General features: G+C 42.2%; 1 protein-coding gene across 1 annotated transcript; it reads right to left on the bottom strand.

Moving 5' to 3' along the window:
* Positions 1–541: 541 nt before the first annotated feature.
* On the bottom strand, positions 542–5,204 carry LOC147456151 (wall-associated receptor kinase 17-like). Its single transcript, XM_086514718.1, has 6 exons — positions 4,207–5,204; positions 2,659–2,844; positions 2,261–2,493; positions 1,885–2,151; positions 1,626–1,658; positions 542–1,534 (listed from the first exon to the last, which is right to left on the bottom strand). Exons 1-6 carry the CDS (start codon positions 5,129–5,131, stop codon positions 1,193–1,195), a joined length of 1,986 nt encoding a protein of 661 aa, XP_086370844.1. The 5' UTR covers positions 5,132–5,204; the 3' UTR covers positions 542–1,192.
* Between the last annotated feature and the right edge of the window lie 12,862 nt (positions 5,205–18,066).

Below are 18,066 nucleotides of genomic sequence, written 5' to 3'. Positions count from 1 at the left end.
CCAGATTATGAGTAAAGTTAGAGAGTAGGCCACCATTTTGAGACTTATAAAAAGTACATCTAAATAGGAGCCTTACTTCTAAGAGTTTGAAAAAGGTACACACTAGATGGGCACATGGAAAATGGAGATGGTCACCCAAGCACTAGAGATGTTGGAAGTCTAAGAGGACTCCCCCATAAACCCTCTAAATCAAACTTTAAGAAAAGGGCCCCTTTAAATGCAAAGGGCCCTATAAAAATCCCTTTGTGCACCTATAAGACCTTCAACAACAAGTTTACAGTCGTCTATACCAAGGAATTGGGAGTAATCTTTCTCTTTTTGACTTGTTGACCTCCTATACCAAGTTATAAGTGTTTCTCAAGTGTAGGGGGCGGTTGAAGGACCCCCTACATTTTCAGTGAGACATTTTAGGTGAAGGGCCCTTCATTTTCGTGGAGGCCTCTGAGGCACGGATTAGTTTTTTCAAGGGCCTCCTAATAGCACCTTTAGAGGGTCTATGGGGGGAGCCCTCTAAATGGTACAGTTAGAAAAAGGAAGTTCATAGAAGAATAATATTTCTTATGATGAGAATGGCTTTGATAGGTACATTAGATTATATGACAAGAGTGGGTACGTGTAAATGAATTTGTGTCAAGAAAACAAAAATTTGCTCTATATGTTGGAATATGTTTTGAAACTAACATGAGGTGTTGTAAAGAAATTTGGAGCAATTTGGCTGTCTTGCATAGAGAGGTGTAGATAGTCCTTTCTTCGGGGATAGGCGAGATCTTCAGTTCTTTTCATACTAGACCATGGTCATATCACATGGCGTTACGCACCTCCATAGGGGTTCGTTTTGCATTCCTCATACAGGCCACCTTGATGTATACATAGCCCTCAATTTGTTCTCTTTGTCTTGTACATCCTCTCAGTGATAGGAATTTGAGCATCTCCAGAGGTCTCGTTTGTACACCCACCATATACAGCCACTTTTGTTGCCAAAAAATAAATAACATCGTCTCTTGGGATGGGGCTACTTGAAGTCTTGGAAAGACTAAGACTTCCGGTTGAGTGTCAACCGGAAGCCCTCAAGATGGTGGCTTGGGCTACCGAGTGTAAGTATAGAAGAGCAGCCCAATGGAGATATCATTAGACATCTTCGCCCTGTTTTACCTCTGCAGCTGCCCTGAAAGTAGCAACACAGCTATATCCTTTACCGCGGCATAGTACAATCAAGCATAGAACTATCTATGCTCATAAAGCTCGAGCTCGCGGGTGTACGCCCAGTTTGAACAGAAAGCTGTAGGTCTTTAGCCACAACAGCACCAAATGAAGTACGATGGTAGCCTAGGTCATGAGGCTGATGCAGAGGAGCAGGTGAATCGAGAAATTCATCCATGATATGGTGAAGCTCCTCAGACACATGGCTCATGAGGGGCCGCTGGGAACCATGAAGGGACAGGCAAAGGAGGGCGAGGGCGGCGACAGCCAAAATAGAAGAGCGGGTGTGAATGAGGTCGTTGTGAAGGCGAGAGGGTCGATGACGTCCTCCACTCTGCCCTCGTTCATGTAGTGTATGAAAAGGAGTGCTAGGTTGGCGAAGCGTGGCTCCCTATTGTAGTTATCCACTGGCGATGAGCTCCAACCGGCACCAACCGCGACACCCCAAAATCAGCCACCTATGAATGAGGTTGCAGTGAAGCAATTAGTTTCTCCTTTTTTATGACAGAAAGCAGAAAAGTGTAGGTCTTGCACAGGCTCAAGCACAGATAGTACAAAGAAACCGACACCAGAGGGAGCAATAGCCAACCTGTTTATATATCTCCATTCACTGACTAGTCAAAAATATATGCTGCAAAAGCTAAATGGAAATCTTACAGCTTAATTATACCTTGCAGACCATACCTTTGCGTCAAAATTGTTGTCCAGTAGCACATTTGAAGACTTAACATCTCGATGCAGGATGGGTGGTACGGCTGCTCCATGTAAGTATGCCAATGCTTCCGCCGTTTGTCTCGCTACTTTTAGTCGCTGTCCCCAATTCATGACGATATGATTGCCTTCCCTCAAGTTTTCCATCACATCTCCATTTGATACATACTCATACACTAGTAATGGTTCCACTGTTTCAAGGCAGCATCCTAAGAATTTCACTATGCTCTTGTGATTTCTCTGCACCATTCATTATCTCCAACTCATTCAGAAGCTGTGTAGGATCAACTCCCTTGTTGGACTTCTTGATGGCAACCACTCTACCGTTTGCCAAAACTCCTTTGAATACCGTACCAAACCCTCCGGCACCCAATTTCATGTCACTAGAATAGTTTTTGGTTGCTGCTTGTAGCTCTTCCACTTTGAATAGCTTTCTAGACTCCTCTCCTCTTGCTCCTATAAGCAATAATTTCTGTAGTTGAGTACCTCCATTTTGTATGAAGCACCGCCTTTTTAGCCTCTTTCTCGAGAAAACTTGCACTGTGAAAAAGCTGGCAATGGCCACAATGAGGCCCAGAATTGCTTCCACATTGAAAAACACAAAATGTGAGATACACATATAAGGACTCTTACAAATGTTACAATGTGAAAAGAAGCAGCATTGAATCTTTTACAATCATATTGTTGCGTAGCGAATCGAATCGCTAGTTATTTCTAACACAATTGTCAGCTCAAGAGGATACTCACATGTACTTATTGCAATTGCATTTCTTATGGTAGGCGAGAAGTAAGTACAACCAGAGCCACTTTTACGCCCATCTCCTACTTGAAACGGGGACTTGCACCGGCATGTGTAATTCCCGTCCGTATTATAGCATGTAGTCTGATCTTGAATGCAGTCATTCTGCACTACGTCCTTGCATTCATCAATATCTGCAACAATGAATAATAGACCATAGAGTGAAATGCGACTTAAGATCAAATTACATTGAAAAAAATGACTGTGGGGTGCTTTGGTTGAGAAGCTAAAACACAGTTTGGTTGAAAATTCTAGGATGATTGTCTCAAGGGATTACACATTTCAAAGAGTATACCTAGATGAATCCAGGATAAGCCCAGATTCACCTTTAAAGGAACTGCAAGGTATAGACTCCTGGTAGTCATCCACAAGACATTATAACCATCAGCTCCATTATGCATAGCATTGACTAAATATTATGACATCCCCACTAACGTCGTCAGTGCCCAATAGTGGATTACGGATTCAAAAGAGGCCAAAGCCAAAAAGGTTGTTTGAAACCTCATGAAACTAGAAAGATCACAACTAGACTTGCATTGTTCTTGATTCTAATGGAGCCTTAGAGACATAGTAACAAGAAATGGTGTTTCGAGGGCCCAAAACGGAAACGCCGGTTTCTCACCCTTTCGAACCAGAAGAAACTCTGTTTCAGACCCCTTTTTTTTTTTTAAGAGTAAATTTGGAGGAGAAATATGATTTTTTCCAAATTATTGTTTTCACGAGCAGTTTCATGGGCAAAGCTTTAGGAGCGAACAACAAGTGTTTGCACACACGAAAAGGTAGGTTTCTGTAGCGTATGGACAATTTTGACTTGTGACATGTATGATGTATCTTGTAAGGCGTACCGTGGTTTGACCTTATATATAAATATATATACATACATATATACATATATATATGTATATATATATATATACATATATATACATATATATATATATGTATATGTATATATACACACACACACATATATATAGATACATATGTGTGTGTGTGTGTGTATATATACATACATATAGATATGTATCTATATGTGTATGTGTGTGTGTGTATATATACATATACACACACACACATACACATATAGATACATATCTATATGTATGTACTATATATAGATATGTATCTATATGTGTATGTGTGTGTGTGTGTGTGTGTGTGTGTGTGTGTGTGTGTGTGTGTATATATATAGTACATACATATAGATATGTATCTATATGTGTATGTGTGTGTGTGTATATGTATATATACACACACACACATACACATATAGATACATATCTATATGTATGTATATACACACACACACACACACACACACACACACACACATATGTATCTATATATATGTGTGTGTGTGTATATATACATATACATATATATATATATATATATATATAGACACACACACACAAGATTGTGATTGCCAATTGACTTCAACAAGAGACGAACATAATAATTCACACTTAAACAAGAGACATGAAGAAAGGTATGACCTGAGCATTTGATCCCTTGAGCATTTGATCCAGGGAGACAATAGCAAAGATATCCAGGAACTTCTTGAACGAGAGAGATACTGGAAAAATCCGAGCATGCGTACTCAGGGCTTTGTGTGATGCCAAGATGGGTAGTGTGATTGGATGGCAAAGCCCACATGAGCTTAATCCCGTACTTCCGGCTATCGAAGTCAGTGTAATCAGGGTGGAAAAGTGTGGCAAAATTAGAAGAGCAGCTTTCAGGGTCGTATGTGGCAGCCGATAACAAACTGCGTTCCGCTGCATACAAAGTCCAGCGCGGAAAGGAGCCACGAGGCCAGTGAAAAACGCAGCATTGGTTATGCCCACACTTTGGATTGTTGCCACCACTGGGGCACACCATATCACAGGCCCCAAGAGACAAATCAGTAAAACCGGCTGAGATATTGGCAGGGAAAGAGGTGTTATTTCCTGCTGGATCGGCAATCGTTAACACGCCGTATGCACAACCAAAGCCGCCAAACTGGTTTTCATCAGAGAATACATAGGGAGATGGAAAGGAGGGAAGAAGGAGAGATTTTAAGTCCCCATCACAGCGTGTGCCATTAAGCTTCATGGTGACCATTGTGCTGGTGACATCCAGAAAAATGCTATTGTTGGCGAGGGCTAGTACTCTCGGGCTAATTAGATCTGCAGTGGCATTCGCCTCTTTGTTGAAAAGCAGGTAGCCGTTGAGAGGATCACATTCAAGCTCGAAAAAGGAGGAGAAGGAAGGGCAGCCAGTTGCGTTTGCGAGCTTGAAGGGGTAGCTGACCTTAATACCTCCACATGTTTGGTTCAGGCATGCCGCCTGCTGCTGCTGGGCGGTGATGACAAGTCTCCCACACAGCAGGATGAATGCTAATGTGAAGGTTACGAAGGGCGCAAGGGCGGTGTGCATATGCATTGATGATTGAGGGGAGGGAAAAATCAAAAGAGTGTTAAGTCTCTCGGTCGGAGAAGAGAGCTCTGAGTCTGAGCCTCTGTTTCATATTTAACGAGTGACCCAAATCATTCATTCATTTGACTTGGGAAATAATTTTCAGTCCCTAAATAAGAGCAATGATGCTTTTGAAGGTCACACGGACCTAATAAGAAAGGTCATAGATGCTTCATATTTAGCAGAACCCTAGGCCTAGAAGTTAGAACTTTGGTGTTTTACTTTTTAAAATGTCGATGAACTACACTAAGACCCCCAATTGCGGACCACCTAACATTAGACGGCACTGTTTCGAGCTTGAAGGGGTGCAAATAAACCATGCGCGCAGTACCTATCTGCAACAAAACCAGTGTCACTAATGTCTAAGCACAGGTGGCGAATGGCACGATTCTATAAATCGTGTGTATCAAAAAGCGGGTCCATTAACGAGACCGACAGGAGGGATGTTGTGGGTCGTTGCAAAAGCAAGGCTTGATCCTCAAATCCCATGGCCTAGATTTAAGCGTCAACGCTCTAACCACACTAGCATTGGGGGAAAGTTGTGCTATAATTGGTGCGAAATATGTTTTGTTATTGAGGGTGGACGAGTCTCTCTACATGGACCTGTCCTCTTATTGGCTCCTTTACCCTATTGTTTGAGTCGATAAAAAATTGGAAGTTTGTTGAAAACTTGTGAGATGCTCTCCCTCTTCTCTCCATTGCAACCGAGTCGTCGTTCCTTAGAACTATCTCACTCGCACATGGGACTCTTTTCCTCTCTTTGTATTCATGGCATCCATCTCTCTCTCTCTCTCTCTCTCTCTCTCTCTCTCTCTCTCTCTCTCTCTCTCTCTCTCTCTCCATGGCTCATCAAACTTTTAACTACTTAGGTCTATGCTTCTTTCAGTACATGATAAGGTCTTCACAATGACAAAGTTTCCAAAGACATTCTGTCTCTTTTATTTGTTTTTTTTCCAAGTAATCTTTGTACATATTTTGTTCGTTGAAAATTGCATCCCTACTTGTAAAGATTTTAACATCTTTAGGATTCCATAGGCGATACCCAAAGTAAGCTTCTCCATAGCCAATGAACAAACACTTTTTGGCTTTCTAAAAGAAACCTTAGTGTTGTGCTGGGTTAGGGAGACTTTCATTGTTTTCAGTGCCAAGATGGAGACTTACCTTTCATTTCACATCCAGACATGTCTTTACTTTTCTTGCATTCTATTGTTTTAGAATGCTAAAGTGATCTGGTTTCTCTCATTTAGAGGCGGGCAATAAGAGTACATGGTTAACCTCTGCGCAGCGATGGTCTAGCCAGCAAACTCCCCCTCTGTACCTTCCCTTGAAGGGCAGGATGTTCTCCTCTTCATTCCCTCTGCGCCCCCCTTTCCCATCTCATGCAGTAGCTTCCTCTAATGCCTGGGATGCCGCTAATCCTCTGTCTCACCGCTCGTCCCTTTTACTCTCCAATGTCCCCTCGGCCCAACTGGCCCCCATCGCCCCACCTCAGGTTTTGTCGAGCACTGACCCTCTTATTACTAAGGTATAACCAACAGAGCGTGTCATCAACTTCTTCAAAGTAAAGCCCCTCCCACGGATGGCTCAGATCCCCACAGACTCCCAACACGAGGACATCAAGAAGTTCCTGGAACTTCTCCTAGAGGAAGCGTATATATGCCCCATCGGATGTTCAACGTGGAGAAACCCAAGGAGATCCTCAGTCAGGAGAAAGGCAAACTCTTGAAGGTAAGCCTTCGATCCTTTTACCATCTTCTCAAGTCAAAAAGGTTGAAAGGGAGTTGGAAAGCAAGGCATTGGTAGGGCTCCTGGTTGGCCCGCGACCCCCTGTCGAACTGCTCAAAGCTTGGGTCAAACAGTAATGGACATCTAGAGGATTAGAAGTCGAATTTATCCAATGTTTGCCAAAGAACCATTTCCTCTTCGTGTTCAGGGAACCAGAAATGGCCTTCCAAGCCTTAAGTTATGGCCAGTGGGTCATCCACAACTTCCCTTTGTGTTTGTTCAGGTGGAACAAGTCCTTTAATCCAGAGGTTTCTGCAGGTCAAAATTACCTGGTATGGATGGAGTTCACTAATCTCCCCTTGCATCTGTATAGCCACCTTGGTCCCATCGCAAGCCAGCTAGGGAAAGTGCTGGGAGGTCACCCAAGGAATGATTTCTACAATCCTGATTGGCATCCCCAGCTTCTGGTGGAGATGGATATCTCCAATCCCGATAAGCTCCCTCTTTCCATTGAGATCCGAATTGACGATGGGGAAGTGTTTGACCAACCCATCGAATACAAGCGACCCAGCTCCCGTAGCCAGTCAACATTGAGAACCCAACCAAATCTCGGGCAAATCAGGCTTCCAACAAGGCCAGCACAGCCAAGAGGCAAGATCCCAAAGGCAAGGCTCCCAATCGATTTTCCATCTTGGCTAGACTCCATGAGTTCGTGGACTCTGACTCAGATGACTCAGGTGAGTTCATTTCCCCTACTCAAGCGCAAGATCCTCCGGCAGCAACTCGACTTGAAGAAGAAGTCCATGCACTTGATAACCAGGCTCTTCTTGACGTCAACAAGGAGAATGTGCCAATTGGAGAGACCGCCCTAGTTCTTGTCTCGAATGAGCCAACCCCCATGGAAGTACTCAAGGATAATAAGTGTAGCCATGCCACTGTGGCCCAGACCCCACCAAGGCACGCAAGTAACAACAAAAACAAGAGGGTTACTAAATGAAGGTTTTATCTTGGAACGTAAAGGGCCTCTCAGACAGGCTAACAAAGTGAAAGGATATCTTTGTAATGGAAATGCCCTATGAACTTAGAGAGTAGTGGAATTAGGAATTTAGATATTGAAGTACTTTTGTGAGATTACTTTGTGAGCATAGCGGGTGAACTTAATTGATGGTAGCACCATAAACATGGTACTCAGTTAACTTGGCATGAACAATACTTTTTCAAGAGAGAGAGTTTAGAGAACATGACAATAGTTGAGGACCGGATTCATATGGAGCCGGTCCCCCCTCCAATAGGAATTTGTATTATAGTTTCTCCCATCAAGAGAGACTTGATACAATACAATCTTTGTGTTCCTTGTGACCTAGGTGATGCAATGAAGATGGAAAGCTTCATGCATCACAAACATAACATAAACTTTGTAGAAAGCATAATTATCCCAAGACTCATTTCCAAGGCCTCAAACACCTTCGAAGGTGGAGAGAGCTAGCAGGGAATGAGGGTAGGGGAGAGGAAGAAGAAACATTCTAAAGGAGAAAGAAATAGTTCCTCACTTATCATCACTCTTCTTGCTAGCATACATAATAGCATAGTAATGAAGATACAGAAGATGGAAAGCTTAAGCATTGAAGCATGGCTCTTGGTTGGATTTGCATTTCATAGCCAAGAGTGTTGGGTGTAGGCTCTCACTTCTCACAAGCTTTGAGAAGGAGGTGGAGTTCCTTTACTTTCACCAAGTGAGAATGCCTCCACAAAATGCGTGTGTGTGTGTGGTGTATACCCCCCCCCCCCCCCCCCCCCCCCCCCCCCAGCACACCCCTTGCTTGCTTGGGGCGAGTTCCAACCTTTTCACATGCTTCAAGCTCATTGGACCCCCCCCCCCCCCCCCTAGCCAATCACATGCAACATGCATTCAAGTACATGGGTAGTCTTTGGACAAGTGTCCTCCTTACCCCTTAGAGAGAGAGAGAGCTTGAAAATATCTAGATATTTGTTGGCTAGAACTAGAAGCTCATTGGACCCCCCTCTTTAGCCCAACCAATAGCATTCAAGCACACCATGTGGTTAAGCTTAGTGAGAGTCTGACATGTGTCTCATTTGTCCTTTTAGAAAAGGGGAGCCCTTTGGGTGAGTGGAAGGTTAGGTCAAAGATTCCCCTAACTTAGGGACTTTTATACATAGGAAGCTTCTCAAGCAACTTCCTCATTAAGTGTGTAGGGTCTCTTTTTGACTCAAGCATCTTATCCCCCATGCATAGGAAGCTTCTCAAGCAACTTCCTCATTAAGTGTGAAGGGTCTCTTTTTGACTTAAGCATCTTACCTCCCATGCATAGGAAGCTTCTTAAGAAACTTCTCATTAAGTGTGTAGGGTCTCTTTTTGACTCAAGCATCTTACCCTCCATGCATAGGAAGCTTCTCAAGCAACTTCCTCATTAAGTGTGTAGGGTCTCTTTTTGACTCAAGAAACTTCCTCATTAAGTGTGTAGGGTCTCTTTTTGACTCAAGCATCTTACCCACCATGCATAGGAAGCTTCTCAAGAAACTTCCTCATTAAGTATGACAAGTACCTCAAGTACCTTAGTCATCAAGCATGACAAGCACCTTAGGTGGAGTTCCCACCTCAAGCTCAGCCCTAGCTTGCCTGAGGTCAAAGGCAAGTTTAGGTTGGGTTCCCATCTCAAGCACAACCCTAGCTTGCTTAAGGTCAAAGATAAGTTTAGGTCGGGTTCCCACCTCAAGCACAACCCTAGATTGCCTAAAGTCAAAGGACTTTTAACACTAACCATTGGAGGTCTTTAATGAAGCTAACCCTAAGGTCTTTTAAGCTTCAGTAGATGCACATTGCTCTTTGATAGACTACGTCCTTTTGGACCCCTATTGAGATATAAATATCTCTCCTCTTGGTCCCCTGCTGAGGTAAGTTTAGAAGCATGCACATTGCTCTTTGATAGACCATCTCCTTTTGGACCCATATTGAGATGTAACCATCTCTTCTTTTGGTCCCGTGTTGAGATAGGTCTAGAAGCACATGTCTCTATTCTAACTCTTGTTCCCATTTATTCTCCCACATTAAATGATCAGTTTAATATGAGAAAATCATTTGGTAAAGTTAGATATTATATTTTATGACATTATCTCTCTCTTGAAATCATAATCGTCCTCGACTATGAGGTAGAGAGGATAAAGCCTAGTCATTAGTCCATGTTTCTTAGCAGGTAGAGAATCCCTTTTTGCCCTTCGACATCATTCCAAGATGGATTACTGATCCATTTGGTGCTTGGGAGACATAGCTTCCGCAAGCATGTCTGCTCTTTAGTCCATATCATACTTCCAAAGTAGAGTGACAAGTTCTACTTGGTGTTTGGGAGACGTCGTCACCACAAACATGATCTTAAGCATGCATACTTATTAAATTTGTGCACAATAAAAAGAGAACTAGTCTTATAAGACAAAAATATTTTTCATTTAAATGCTTTTTCATATACTTACTCTAGTGCAACATTGTAAGCATTGACAAGGTTCATATTATCCTTAAGCCAGGTTCTTTGCATCCATCTTGCATCTTTAAAAGAATAATTCTTAAGCTTAATAAGATATCATCACATAATCTTACCGTTTCTTCATACCTTGTCTTCATGTCATAGGATGGACTCAGGTTGAAGTACTTCTTCTTGCTCTTTGATTTTTGGAGGGTCTACATCTATTGCTCGTTTTGATGGCGCTCCTTTGTAAGGCTTATGTAGGTTCTCATGGAAAACATTGTGCATGAGCCAATGGTTGGGAAACTTCAATTGATAAGCCATCTCATTGACTAGCTTAAGAGTTTTAAGGACCATAGTATCTTTTTGCTAGTTTAGCATCATATTCTTGGTGGTCCGTAGGACTCTTGCCCGTAGTATGCCTCAGATGAGCCTTGAGAAACTTTAGCAAGACCCAATCATTTTCCTTAAAGGCTAAGTCTCTTTTGTGCTTATTAGCAGCAACTCTTTTTTCCTTTCCTGTGAGATGGATATAACCCCTTTAATCTTTGGAAAAGATTCTTTTAGGTCTCAACTATATTCATCAGCATCGAAGATCTTCCCATGTACTTGAAGTAGTAAGGGACTTTTGGATCTTCCCTCTTTAACCTCAAAAGGTGCTTTCCCCATAGAGGTATGTACAATGTCATTATACGCATACTCCATAAGAGGTAGGTACTTCTATCATTGAGAATGTTGATCTACTTCCATGACATAGGCTTTTAGTAGATTCAAGAATCATTAGATTAGTTATTTCACTTTGGTCATCCGTTTGTGGATGATAGGCCGAAAGAGAAATTTAATCTACTTCTTAATTTCCAAAAGAGACCCTTCTAGAAATTACTGGTCATTCTAGGATCTTTGTTCGACACTATGGATGTTGGAAATCCATGTTGAAAATTTGAGATCTGAAGAGGGTTGCCATTTGATGTGCCTTAATAGTATTTTTTGACAGGCATAGAGTGTGTTTTCTTGTTAAGCCTGTCGACTGAAACAATCCAAGTTTCTTCCCTCGATCAAATTTCAACTTTTGGTATACCACGCATTTTGAAACATACTCTTGTATGTTTAATTTTCATGGTAGACCAACAGAAATACATCTCTACTCCTCGAAGAGTAGAGTATGGAATCCCTCTTTGCCCTGCATAAAGAGAAGTATGGGATTCATATATGACTTTCGTATTGTATGGTTGATTAACACATAGCATATTGCCATTTGGAAGATAACCATCTATCAAGGTGAATGGTTCTTTTTTCTTCCGTATTGCAAAGGATGTAATTACATACTTAAAGTCTTGGTCAGTAGCATACTCATCTATCATAAAAGATAGGTCATTGTGAGTTTCTATAGACACCACATTTACCCTTGGTCGTTGTGAAAGTGCATCGACCACTTGATTGTGCTTGCCAACAATGTGAGCAATATGAAATTCAAGTTGCAAAAGAAAATTTTCCCACCTCATTTGTTTATCGAAGAGCTTGGTTTGCGTTAGGAAGTTCTTGAGGCTTTGTGATCCATTCATTAGGTTTAATGGAGTCCCCAAGAGACAGTGTTTCCTTGTGTTTAGGGCATATAGAATAGTTAGTAGATCTTTTCTGTATTTGTCCAATACTCAGTTATCAGAGTTGAGTCTTTGACTCTCATATGCTATGGCATGCCCTTCTTGAAGAAAAATAGCTCCAAGGCAATCACCACAAGCATTACATTGGACCTGAAATGGTTTGAGAGATCTAGGAGTGTGAGCACACGGTGAGAGATAAGCTTCTTGCTATTTTTCAGTCCATGAATACTTAATGTTCTTTTTTGTTAAGTCATGTAATGGGCTTGCTATTAGTGAGAATTTTTCTATGATGCATCTATAGTATGCACACACACCTATGAAGCTTTGTACCTCCTATAGATTCCTTGGATTAGGCCATCCTTTTATTATCTCTAGCTTTGTTGGATCCATACGGGTGCCATCTTTCGAGATAATGTGACCTGAATACTGAATCTCTTGTAGGAAAAATTCACATTTCTTTTGATTAATGAAAAGCTTATTCTCTCTCACAACTTGAAAGATTACCTGGAGGTGTCTCTTATACTCCTCATGAGAATTTAAATGGCCTGAATATTTTTGCCCATCATGAGTTTGAATGCGTCTGGAACATTTGTCAGGTCAAAACTTGTAACTTATCTAATAAATCTTCTACAAATGGCACGAGAAATCTATTTTTGATCGTGATCTTATTTAGTGCTCTATAGTCGACACACATGTGATATGTGTCGTCTTTCTTTTGCACTAAAAGCAATGGTGAACAAAATGGAGAGGAGTTAGACCTCACCATCCCTTTTTTTTACCAATTCATCCACTTGCCTCATGATCTCCTCTTGTTGAGCTTGCAAAACTCGATAAGAAGGCTTGTTAGACAATGAGCTTCTTGGTAGGAGCTCAATTTCATGGTCATCATCCCTCATTTTAGAGATAGCTCACTAGGGATGTCATCAATGAAAACATCTTGGGATCCATTTAGGAAATTAGACAACTCTAATTCCTCTTGATTCCCTTTATTGCAAGGATATGGTGTTCCCCAACTCATTAGCATCTATGTACATGCTCTTTTCCCTGTAGGTGAAGTAGATTCTCCTTTCAAGGAAATTCATGTTGGAAGCCATGCGGTTAAACCATGGTGCCCCAACGAAAACATTCTCATGTTTGAGAGGGGAGATGAAGAATTTTTTTTAACAATGCATCTCCCATCTCATGGGCTTGTATGCCTAGCTTAGTGGTCAACTCCGTGGATATAAAGTTAGGAGTTGAACCAGGTCAAACAAAATAAAGGCATCATGCTCTTGCATCTTTCCCCAAGCATAGGAAAGGAGAAATCCTTGGCAATGAGCATCCTCTTTTGGAGCTTCAAACATAGAGGCTCTAGGAGTCTCATTGCGGGCAATTCTCTTCGGGCAAGGACGATAACCATGGCCTTGCTCCCCACACTTAAAACATTTGTGGTCCTTACAAAAATCTTCTAGCTCTTTAGGAGAGAGTTTATATTTACCTTTGTAAACTCCCTTCTCCTTGGACCAATTGTTGTTGTTGTTGTTGGAATGGCCTTGGTAAGAATTTTGGGCTTTGGATTTCCCCTTGGCATCACTTTTGTCTTTATTTTCCATGGGCTTGACATTCCATCTAGCCCCTTGTTGGAAATTGATGTGCGAAGCAACCATGGTGTGGTGGATTACTTCGGTGATAGAACGAGACCGTTAAGAGTTGACATACTTGGCCATATCTTTGGGTAATCCCACATAGATTTGCTGCTTTTGCTCGACGAAGTCTTTCTTTTGAAAGGCAATAGCCTTGAGATATAAATCCCAAAACGTTTCCACATATTTGTGGACAGACTCATGAGAGAGAAGCCTCAAAATTTTCCATTCGGTGAGCACTTTGTCTTTGCATCGCTTGCAAGGAATTGCTTCATGATGGAAACTCGTAGAGTTTTCCATGTCTTTAGGGCTTCTCCATTGCCATGAAGGCTAGCCCGCCATTGACAAACTAATTTTTGAAAGTGCATAGCTACATGGCGTAGCTTGGGGAACTCCGTGAAGCCCTCGTCTCCAAAGGCCGCATCAAATTGTTGGATGAAGGCCAATACTTTTTCGGTAGCACCAAAGGTGCCATGGCCCATCATAGGTGAGAAAATAGATACTCTTTCCTCCCTCTTTGAAATTCTTTAGCTTTTGTGACCTTCGCCATGCACGATAAGATTTGCGATGTCCTCCCCTCTTGTATTCTTTAGGAGAATAGCCATAGCTTTCATCGGTAGAAAAGGAAGGTGAAGAAGAAGGAGAAGAGGGTGACATCTTTCTTGCCCTTTTCTTCCTTTGTTTCCTCTCTTCCCTTTTGGAGTGACGAGGAGAAGGACTATGGGTTAACCATTTCCTCTCAAGAGGAGTTGGCGATCGTCTAGACCGCCATCTTCATGGAGCCACATCTTTTGAGGAACTTACGGATTCATTACTTTCTTGATCTTTGGATTCCTCCTCTCGTATGGGAGAGAGTCTTCTTTTGGGGGTCTCATCAAGAGGCCTCCTAAGCTCTCTCTCCTCTTGGAGAAAAAAGGAAATCCCATAAGCACGAAGTTGTTGAGTAACTTCGGCCGCGGGGTTGCCCATAGCTTGTTGCAACCTAGTGACAAGATAATTAACACACATGGGGGCATCATCATTAACACCTTCATGTGCTAAATCAAAGTTATCAATGTTCATTATACTCTCTGGTTATGGTCAGCCATGTTAATTAAACTTAGGTGTTTACTTAGTGTATGCTCTGGCAATTCAAAACCTTAGTTTCTACTCCTCTTAGCATTTGAAAATAGGCACTTAAGTATCTACACCCACGGCTTGAATTGATTAATTATAGAGAGTAGTGGAGTGAGTCTAACATAGCAAAGTTGCCAAGGGATAGCTCCTTTCGGACTTCTTATGGCTCAATAATGGTAAAGCCGAAGGCAAGTCTAAAAAGACTCCATTATTAAGACCAAAGCTCCCGAGGTGTGCACCATATCCCACATAGTGGGCTCAATAAGACCGATAATAGATCCAGTCCCACTTACCCTAGCCTAATATAATTAACAAAATCAATCATTAATAGACTACTTAAGGACCTCTCTTATTAAGCAAGAAAAAAGAAACCAAATGCTCTGATACCAATGTAATGGAAATGGCCTATCAACTTAGAGAGTAGCGGAATTAGGAATCTAGATGAAGTACTTTTGTGAGAATAGCGGGTGAACTTAATTGATGGTAGCAACATAAACGTGGTACTTAGTTAACTTGGCATGAACAATACTTTTGCAAGCGAGAGAGTTTAGAGAACATGACAGTAATTGACGACCCGATTCATATGGAGCCGGTCCCCTCTCCATGTCCCCCCTCCAATAGGAATTTGTATTATAGTTTCTCCCATCAAGAGAGATTTGATACAAGACAATCTTTGTGTTCCTTGTGACCTAGGTGATGCAATAAAGATGGAAAGCTTCATGCATCACAAACATAACATAAACTTTGTAGAAAGCATTAACTATCCCAAGCCTCAGTTCCAAGGCCTCAAACACCTTCAAAGGTGTAGAGAGCTAGCGGGGAATGAGGATACGGAAGAGGAAGAAGAAACATTCCATAGGAGAAAGAGATAGTTCCTCACTTATCATCACTCTTCTTGCTAGCATACATAATATCATAGTAATGAAGATGGAGAAGATGGCAAGCTTAAGCATTGAAGCATGGTTCTTGGTTGGATTTGCATTCCATAGCCAACAGTGTTGGTGTAGGCTCTCACTTCTCACAAGCTTGGAGAAGGAGGTGGAGTTCCTCAACTTTCACCAAGTGAGAATGGTCCACAAAATGAGTGTTTGTGTGGTGTATATCCCCCTAGCACCCCCCTTGCTTGCTTGGTGTGAGTTGCAACTTTTTCACATGCTGCAAGCTCATTGGACCCCTGTCCCCCTAGCCAATCACATGCAGCATGCAGTCAAGTACACGGGTAGTTTTTTGACAAGTGTCCTCCTTAGCCCTTAGAGAGGGAGAGAGCTTGAAAATATCTAGATATTTGTTGGATGGAACTAGAAGCTCATTGGACCCTCTTTAGCCCAACCAATAGCATTCAAGCACGCCATGTGGTTAAGCTTAGTGAGAGTCTGACATGTGTCCCATGTGTCCTTTTAGAAAAGGGGTGCCCTTTGGGTGAGTGGAAGGTTAGGTCAAAGATTCCCCTAACTTAGGGACTTTTATGCATAGGAAGCTTCTCAAGCAACTTCCTCATTAAGTGTGTAGGGTCTCTTTTTGACTCAAGCATCTTACCTCCCATGCATAGGAAGCTTCTCAAGCAACTTCCTCATTAAGTGTGTAGGGTCTCTTTTTGACTCAAGCATCTTACCCCCCATGCATAGGAAGCTTCTCAAGCTACTTCCTCATTAAGTGTGTAGGGTCTCTTTTTTATTCAAGCATCTTACCCCCCATGCATAGGAAGCTTCTCAAGCAACTTCCTCATTAAGTGTGTAGGGTCTCTTTTTGACTCAAGCATCTTATCCCGCATGCATAGGAAGCTTCTCAAGCAACTTCCTCATTAATTATGACAAGTACCTCAAGAACCTTAGTCATCAAGCATGACAAGCACCTTAGGTGAAGTTCCCACCTCAAGCTTAGCCCTAGCTTGCCTAAGGCCAAAGGCAAGTTTAGGTCGGGTTTCCACCTCAAGCACAACCCTAGCTTGCTTCAGGTCAAAGACAAGTTTAGGTTGGGTTTCCCCCTCAAGTACAGTCCTAGCTTGCCTAAGGTCAAAGGACTTTTAACACTAACCATTGGAGGTCTTTAATGAAGCTAACCCTAAGGTCTTTTAAGCTTCATTAGATGCACATTTCTCTTTGATAGACTACCTCCTTTTGGACCCCTCTTGAGATGTAAACATATCTCCTCTTGGTACCCTGCTGAGGTAAGTCTAGAAGCGTGGACATTGCTCTTTGATAGACCATCTCCTTTTGGACCCCTATTGAGATGTAACCATCTCTTCTTTTGGTCCCGTGTTGAGATAGGTCTAGAAGCACATGTCTCTATTCTAACTCTTGTTCCAGTTTATTCTCCCACATTAAATGATTAGTTTAATATGAGAAAATCATTTGGTAAAGTTAGATATTATATTTTATGACAGCTTCATGGGTTAGATGTAATCCCTCAGACTTCTTGGTTCTTTAGGAGGTCAAGACTACTGGTCAAAATCTGGCTTCTGTGTTGGAGGCCATTTCACGTAAGCACTACTGGCTCCAGGACGTTCACTCTCATGGTTCGGGAAGCTGTGTCCTGGGAGTCCCTGAAGAATACAGAACTTCCAACCTGGATCTTTTTGTTGGACATAATTGGTGTTCTTCCTTCATTCCTCATCGGTCAATGCTAGACTGGGAGGGGTCTATGCTGGAGGTTATGTGGCTGACCACACTACCATCTGGAAAGCCCTTGCTGCTCTTCAGGAACCCCTGATCCTGTTTGGGGATTTTAACATGGTTGAGTCATTGGAGGACAGATTTCTTGCCAGGGGCATAACGGTTCGAGGTTCAGAACAGGATGCTTCGGAGTCCCTTAAACTTGAGCATCACTTGTGGGATGCTGGTACATCAGGGAAATTCACTTGGCAAAATTATGGTAAGGGCGATCTAGCAAGAAAAGCCCACTTGGACAGGTGCTATTTGGATGTCTCAGTTGCCAACTCTTTCTCAAGGGTTAAGGCCAAGCCCAGATATACCACGTGCATTTTGGATCACTACCCCCTTGTCCTTACCTTAGATGACAAAGACTCCAAGATTTGGAACAGCTGGTTTCACACTAATCCTTCTTTATTCAAGCTACCATTTGTCCAGGAAGCCATCAAGAACATCTTGTCCCAAGCCTTTCTTGCTGACCATTCGCCGGCCAGAGCTTGGAGTAAGGCTGTCCAAGATACCCAATCTAAGCTTATTCACTTCAGAAAGGAGGTTACCTTAATTCGAAAGAAGCATAAGGATAAACTATACGAGGACCTGGCCACCCTTGAAGCCTCCCCCCCTCCTCTGAGACTCAGGACCATATCTCGACCCTTTGTAGTCAATTCAGACAACAAGAAGAGGTTATCCTCCAACACTCCAATGTCTTCTTCA

This window comes from Adiantum capillus-veneris, chromosome 6 (genome assembly GCF_014529385.1).
Source record: "Adiantum capillus-veneris isolate H3 chromosome 6, ASM1452938v2, whole genome shotgun sequence".
Lineage (NCBI taxonomy): Eukaryota > Viridiplantae > Streptophyta > Polypodiopsida > Polypodiales > Pteridaceae > Adiantum > Adiantum capillus-veneris.
This window is presented reverse-complemented; position numbering and strand designations above follow the sequence as displayed.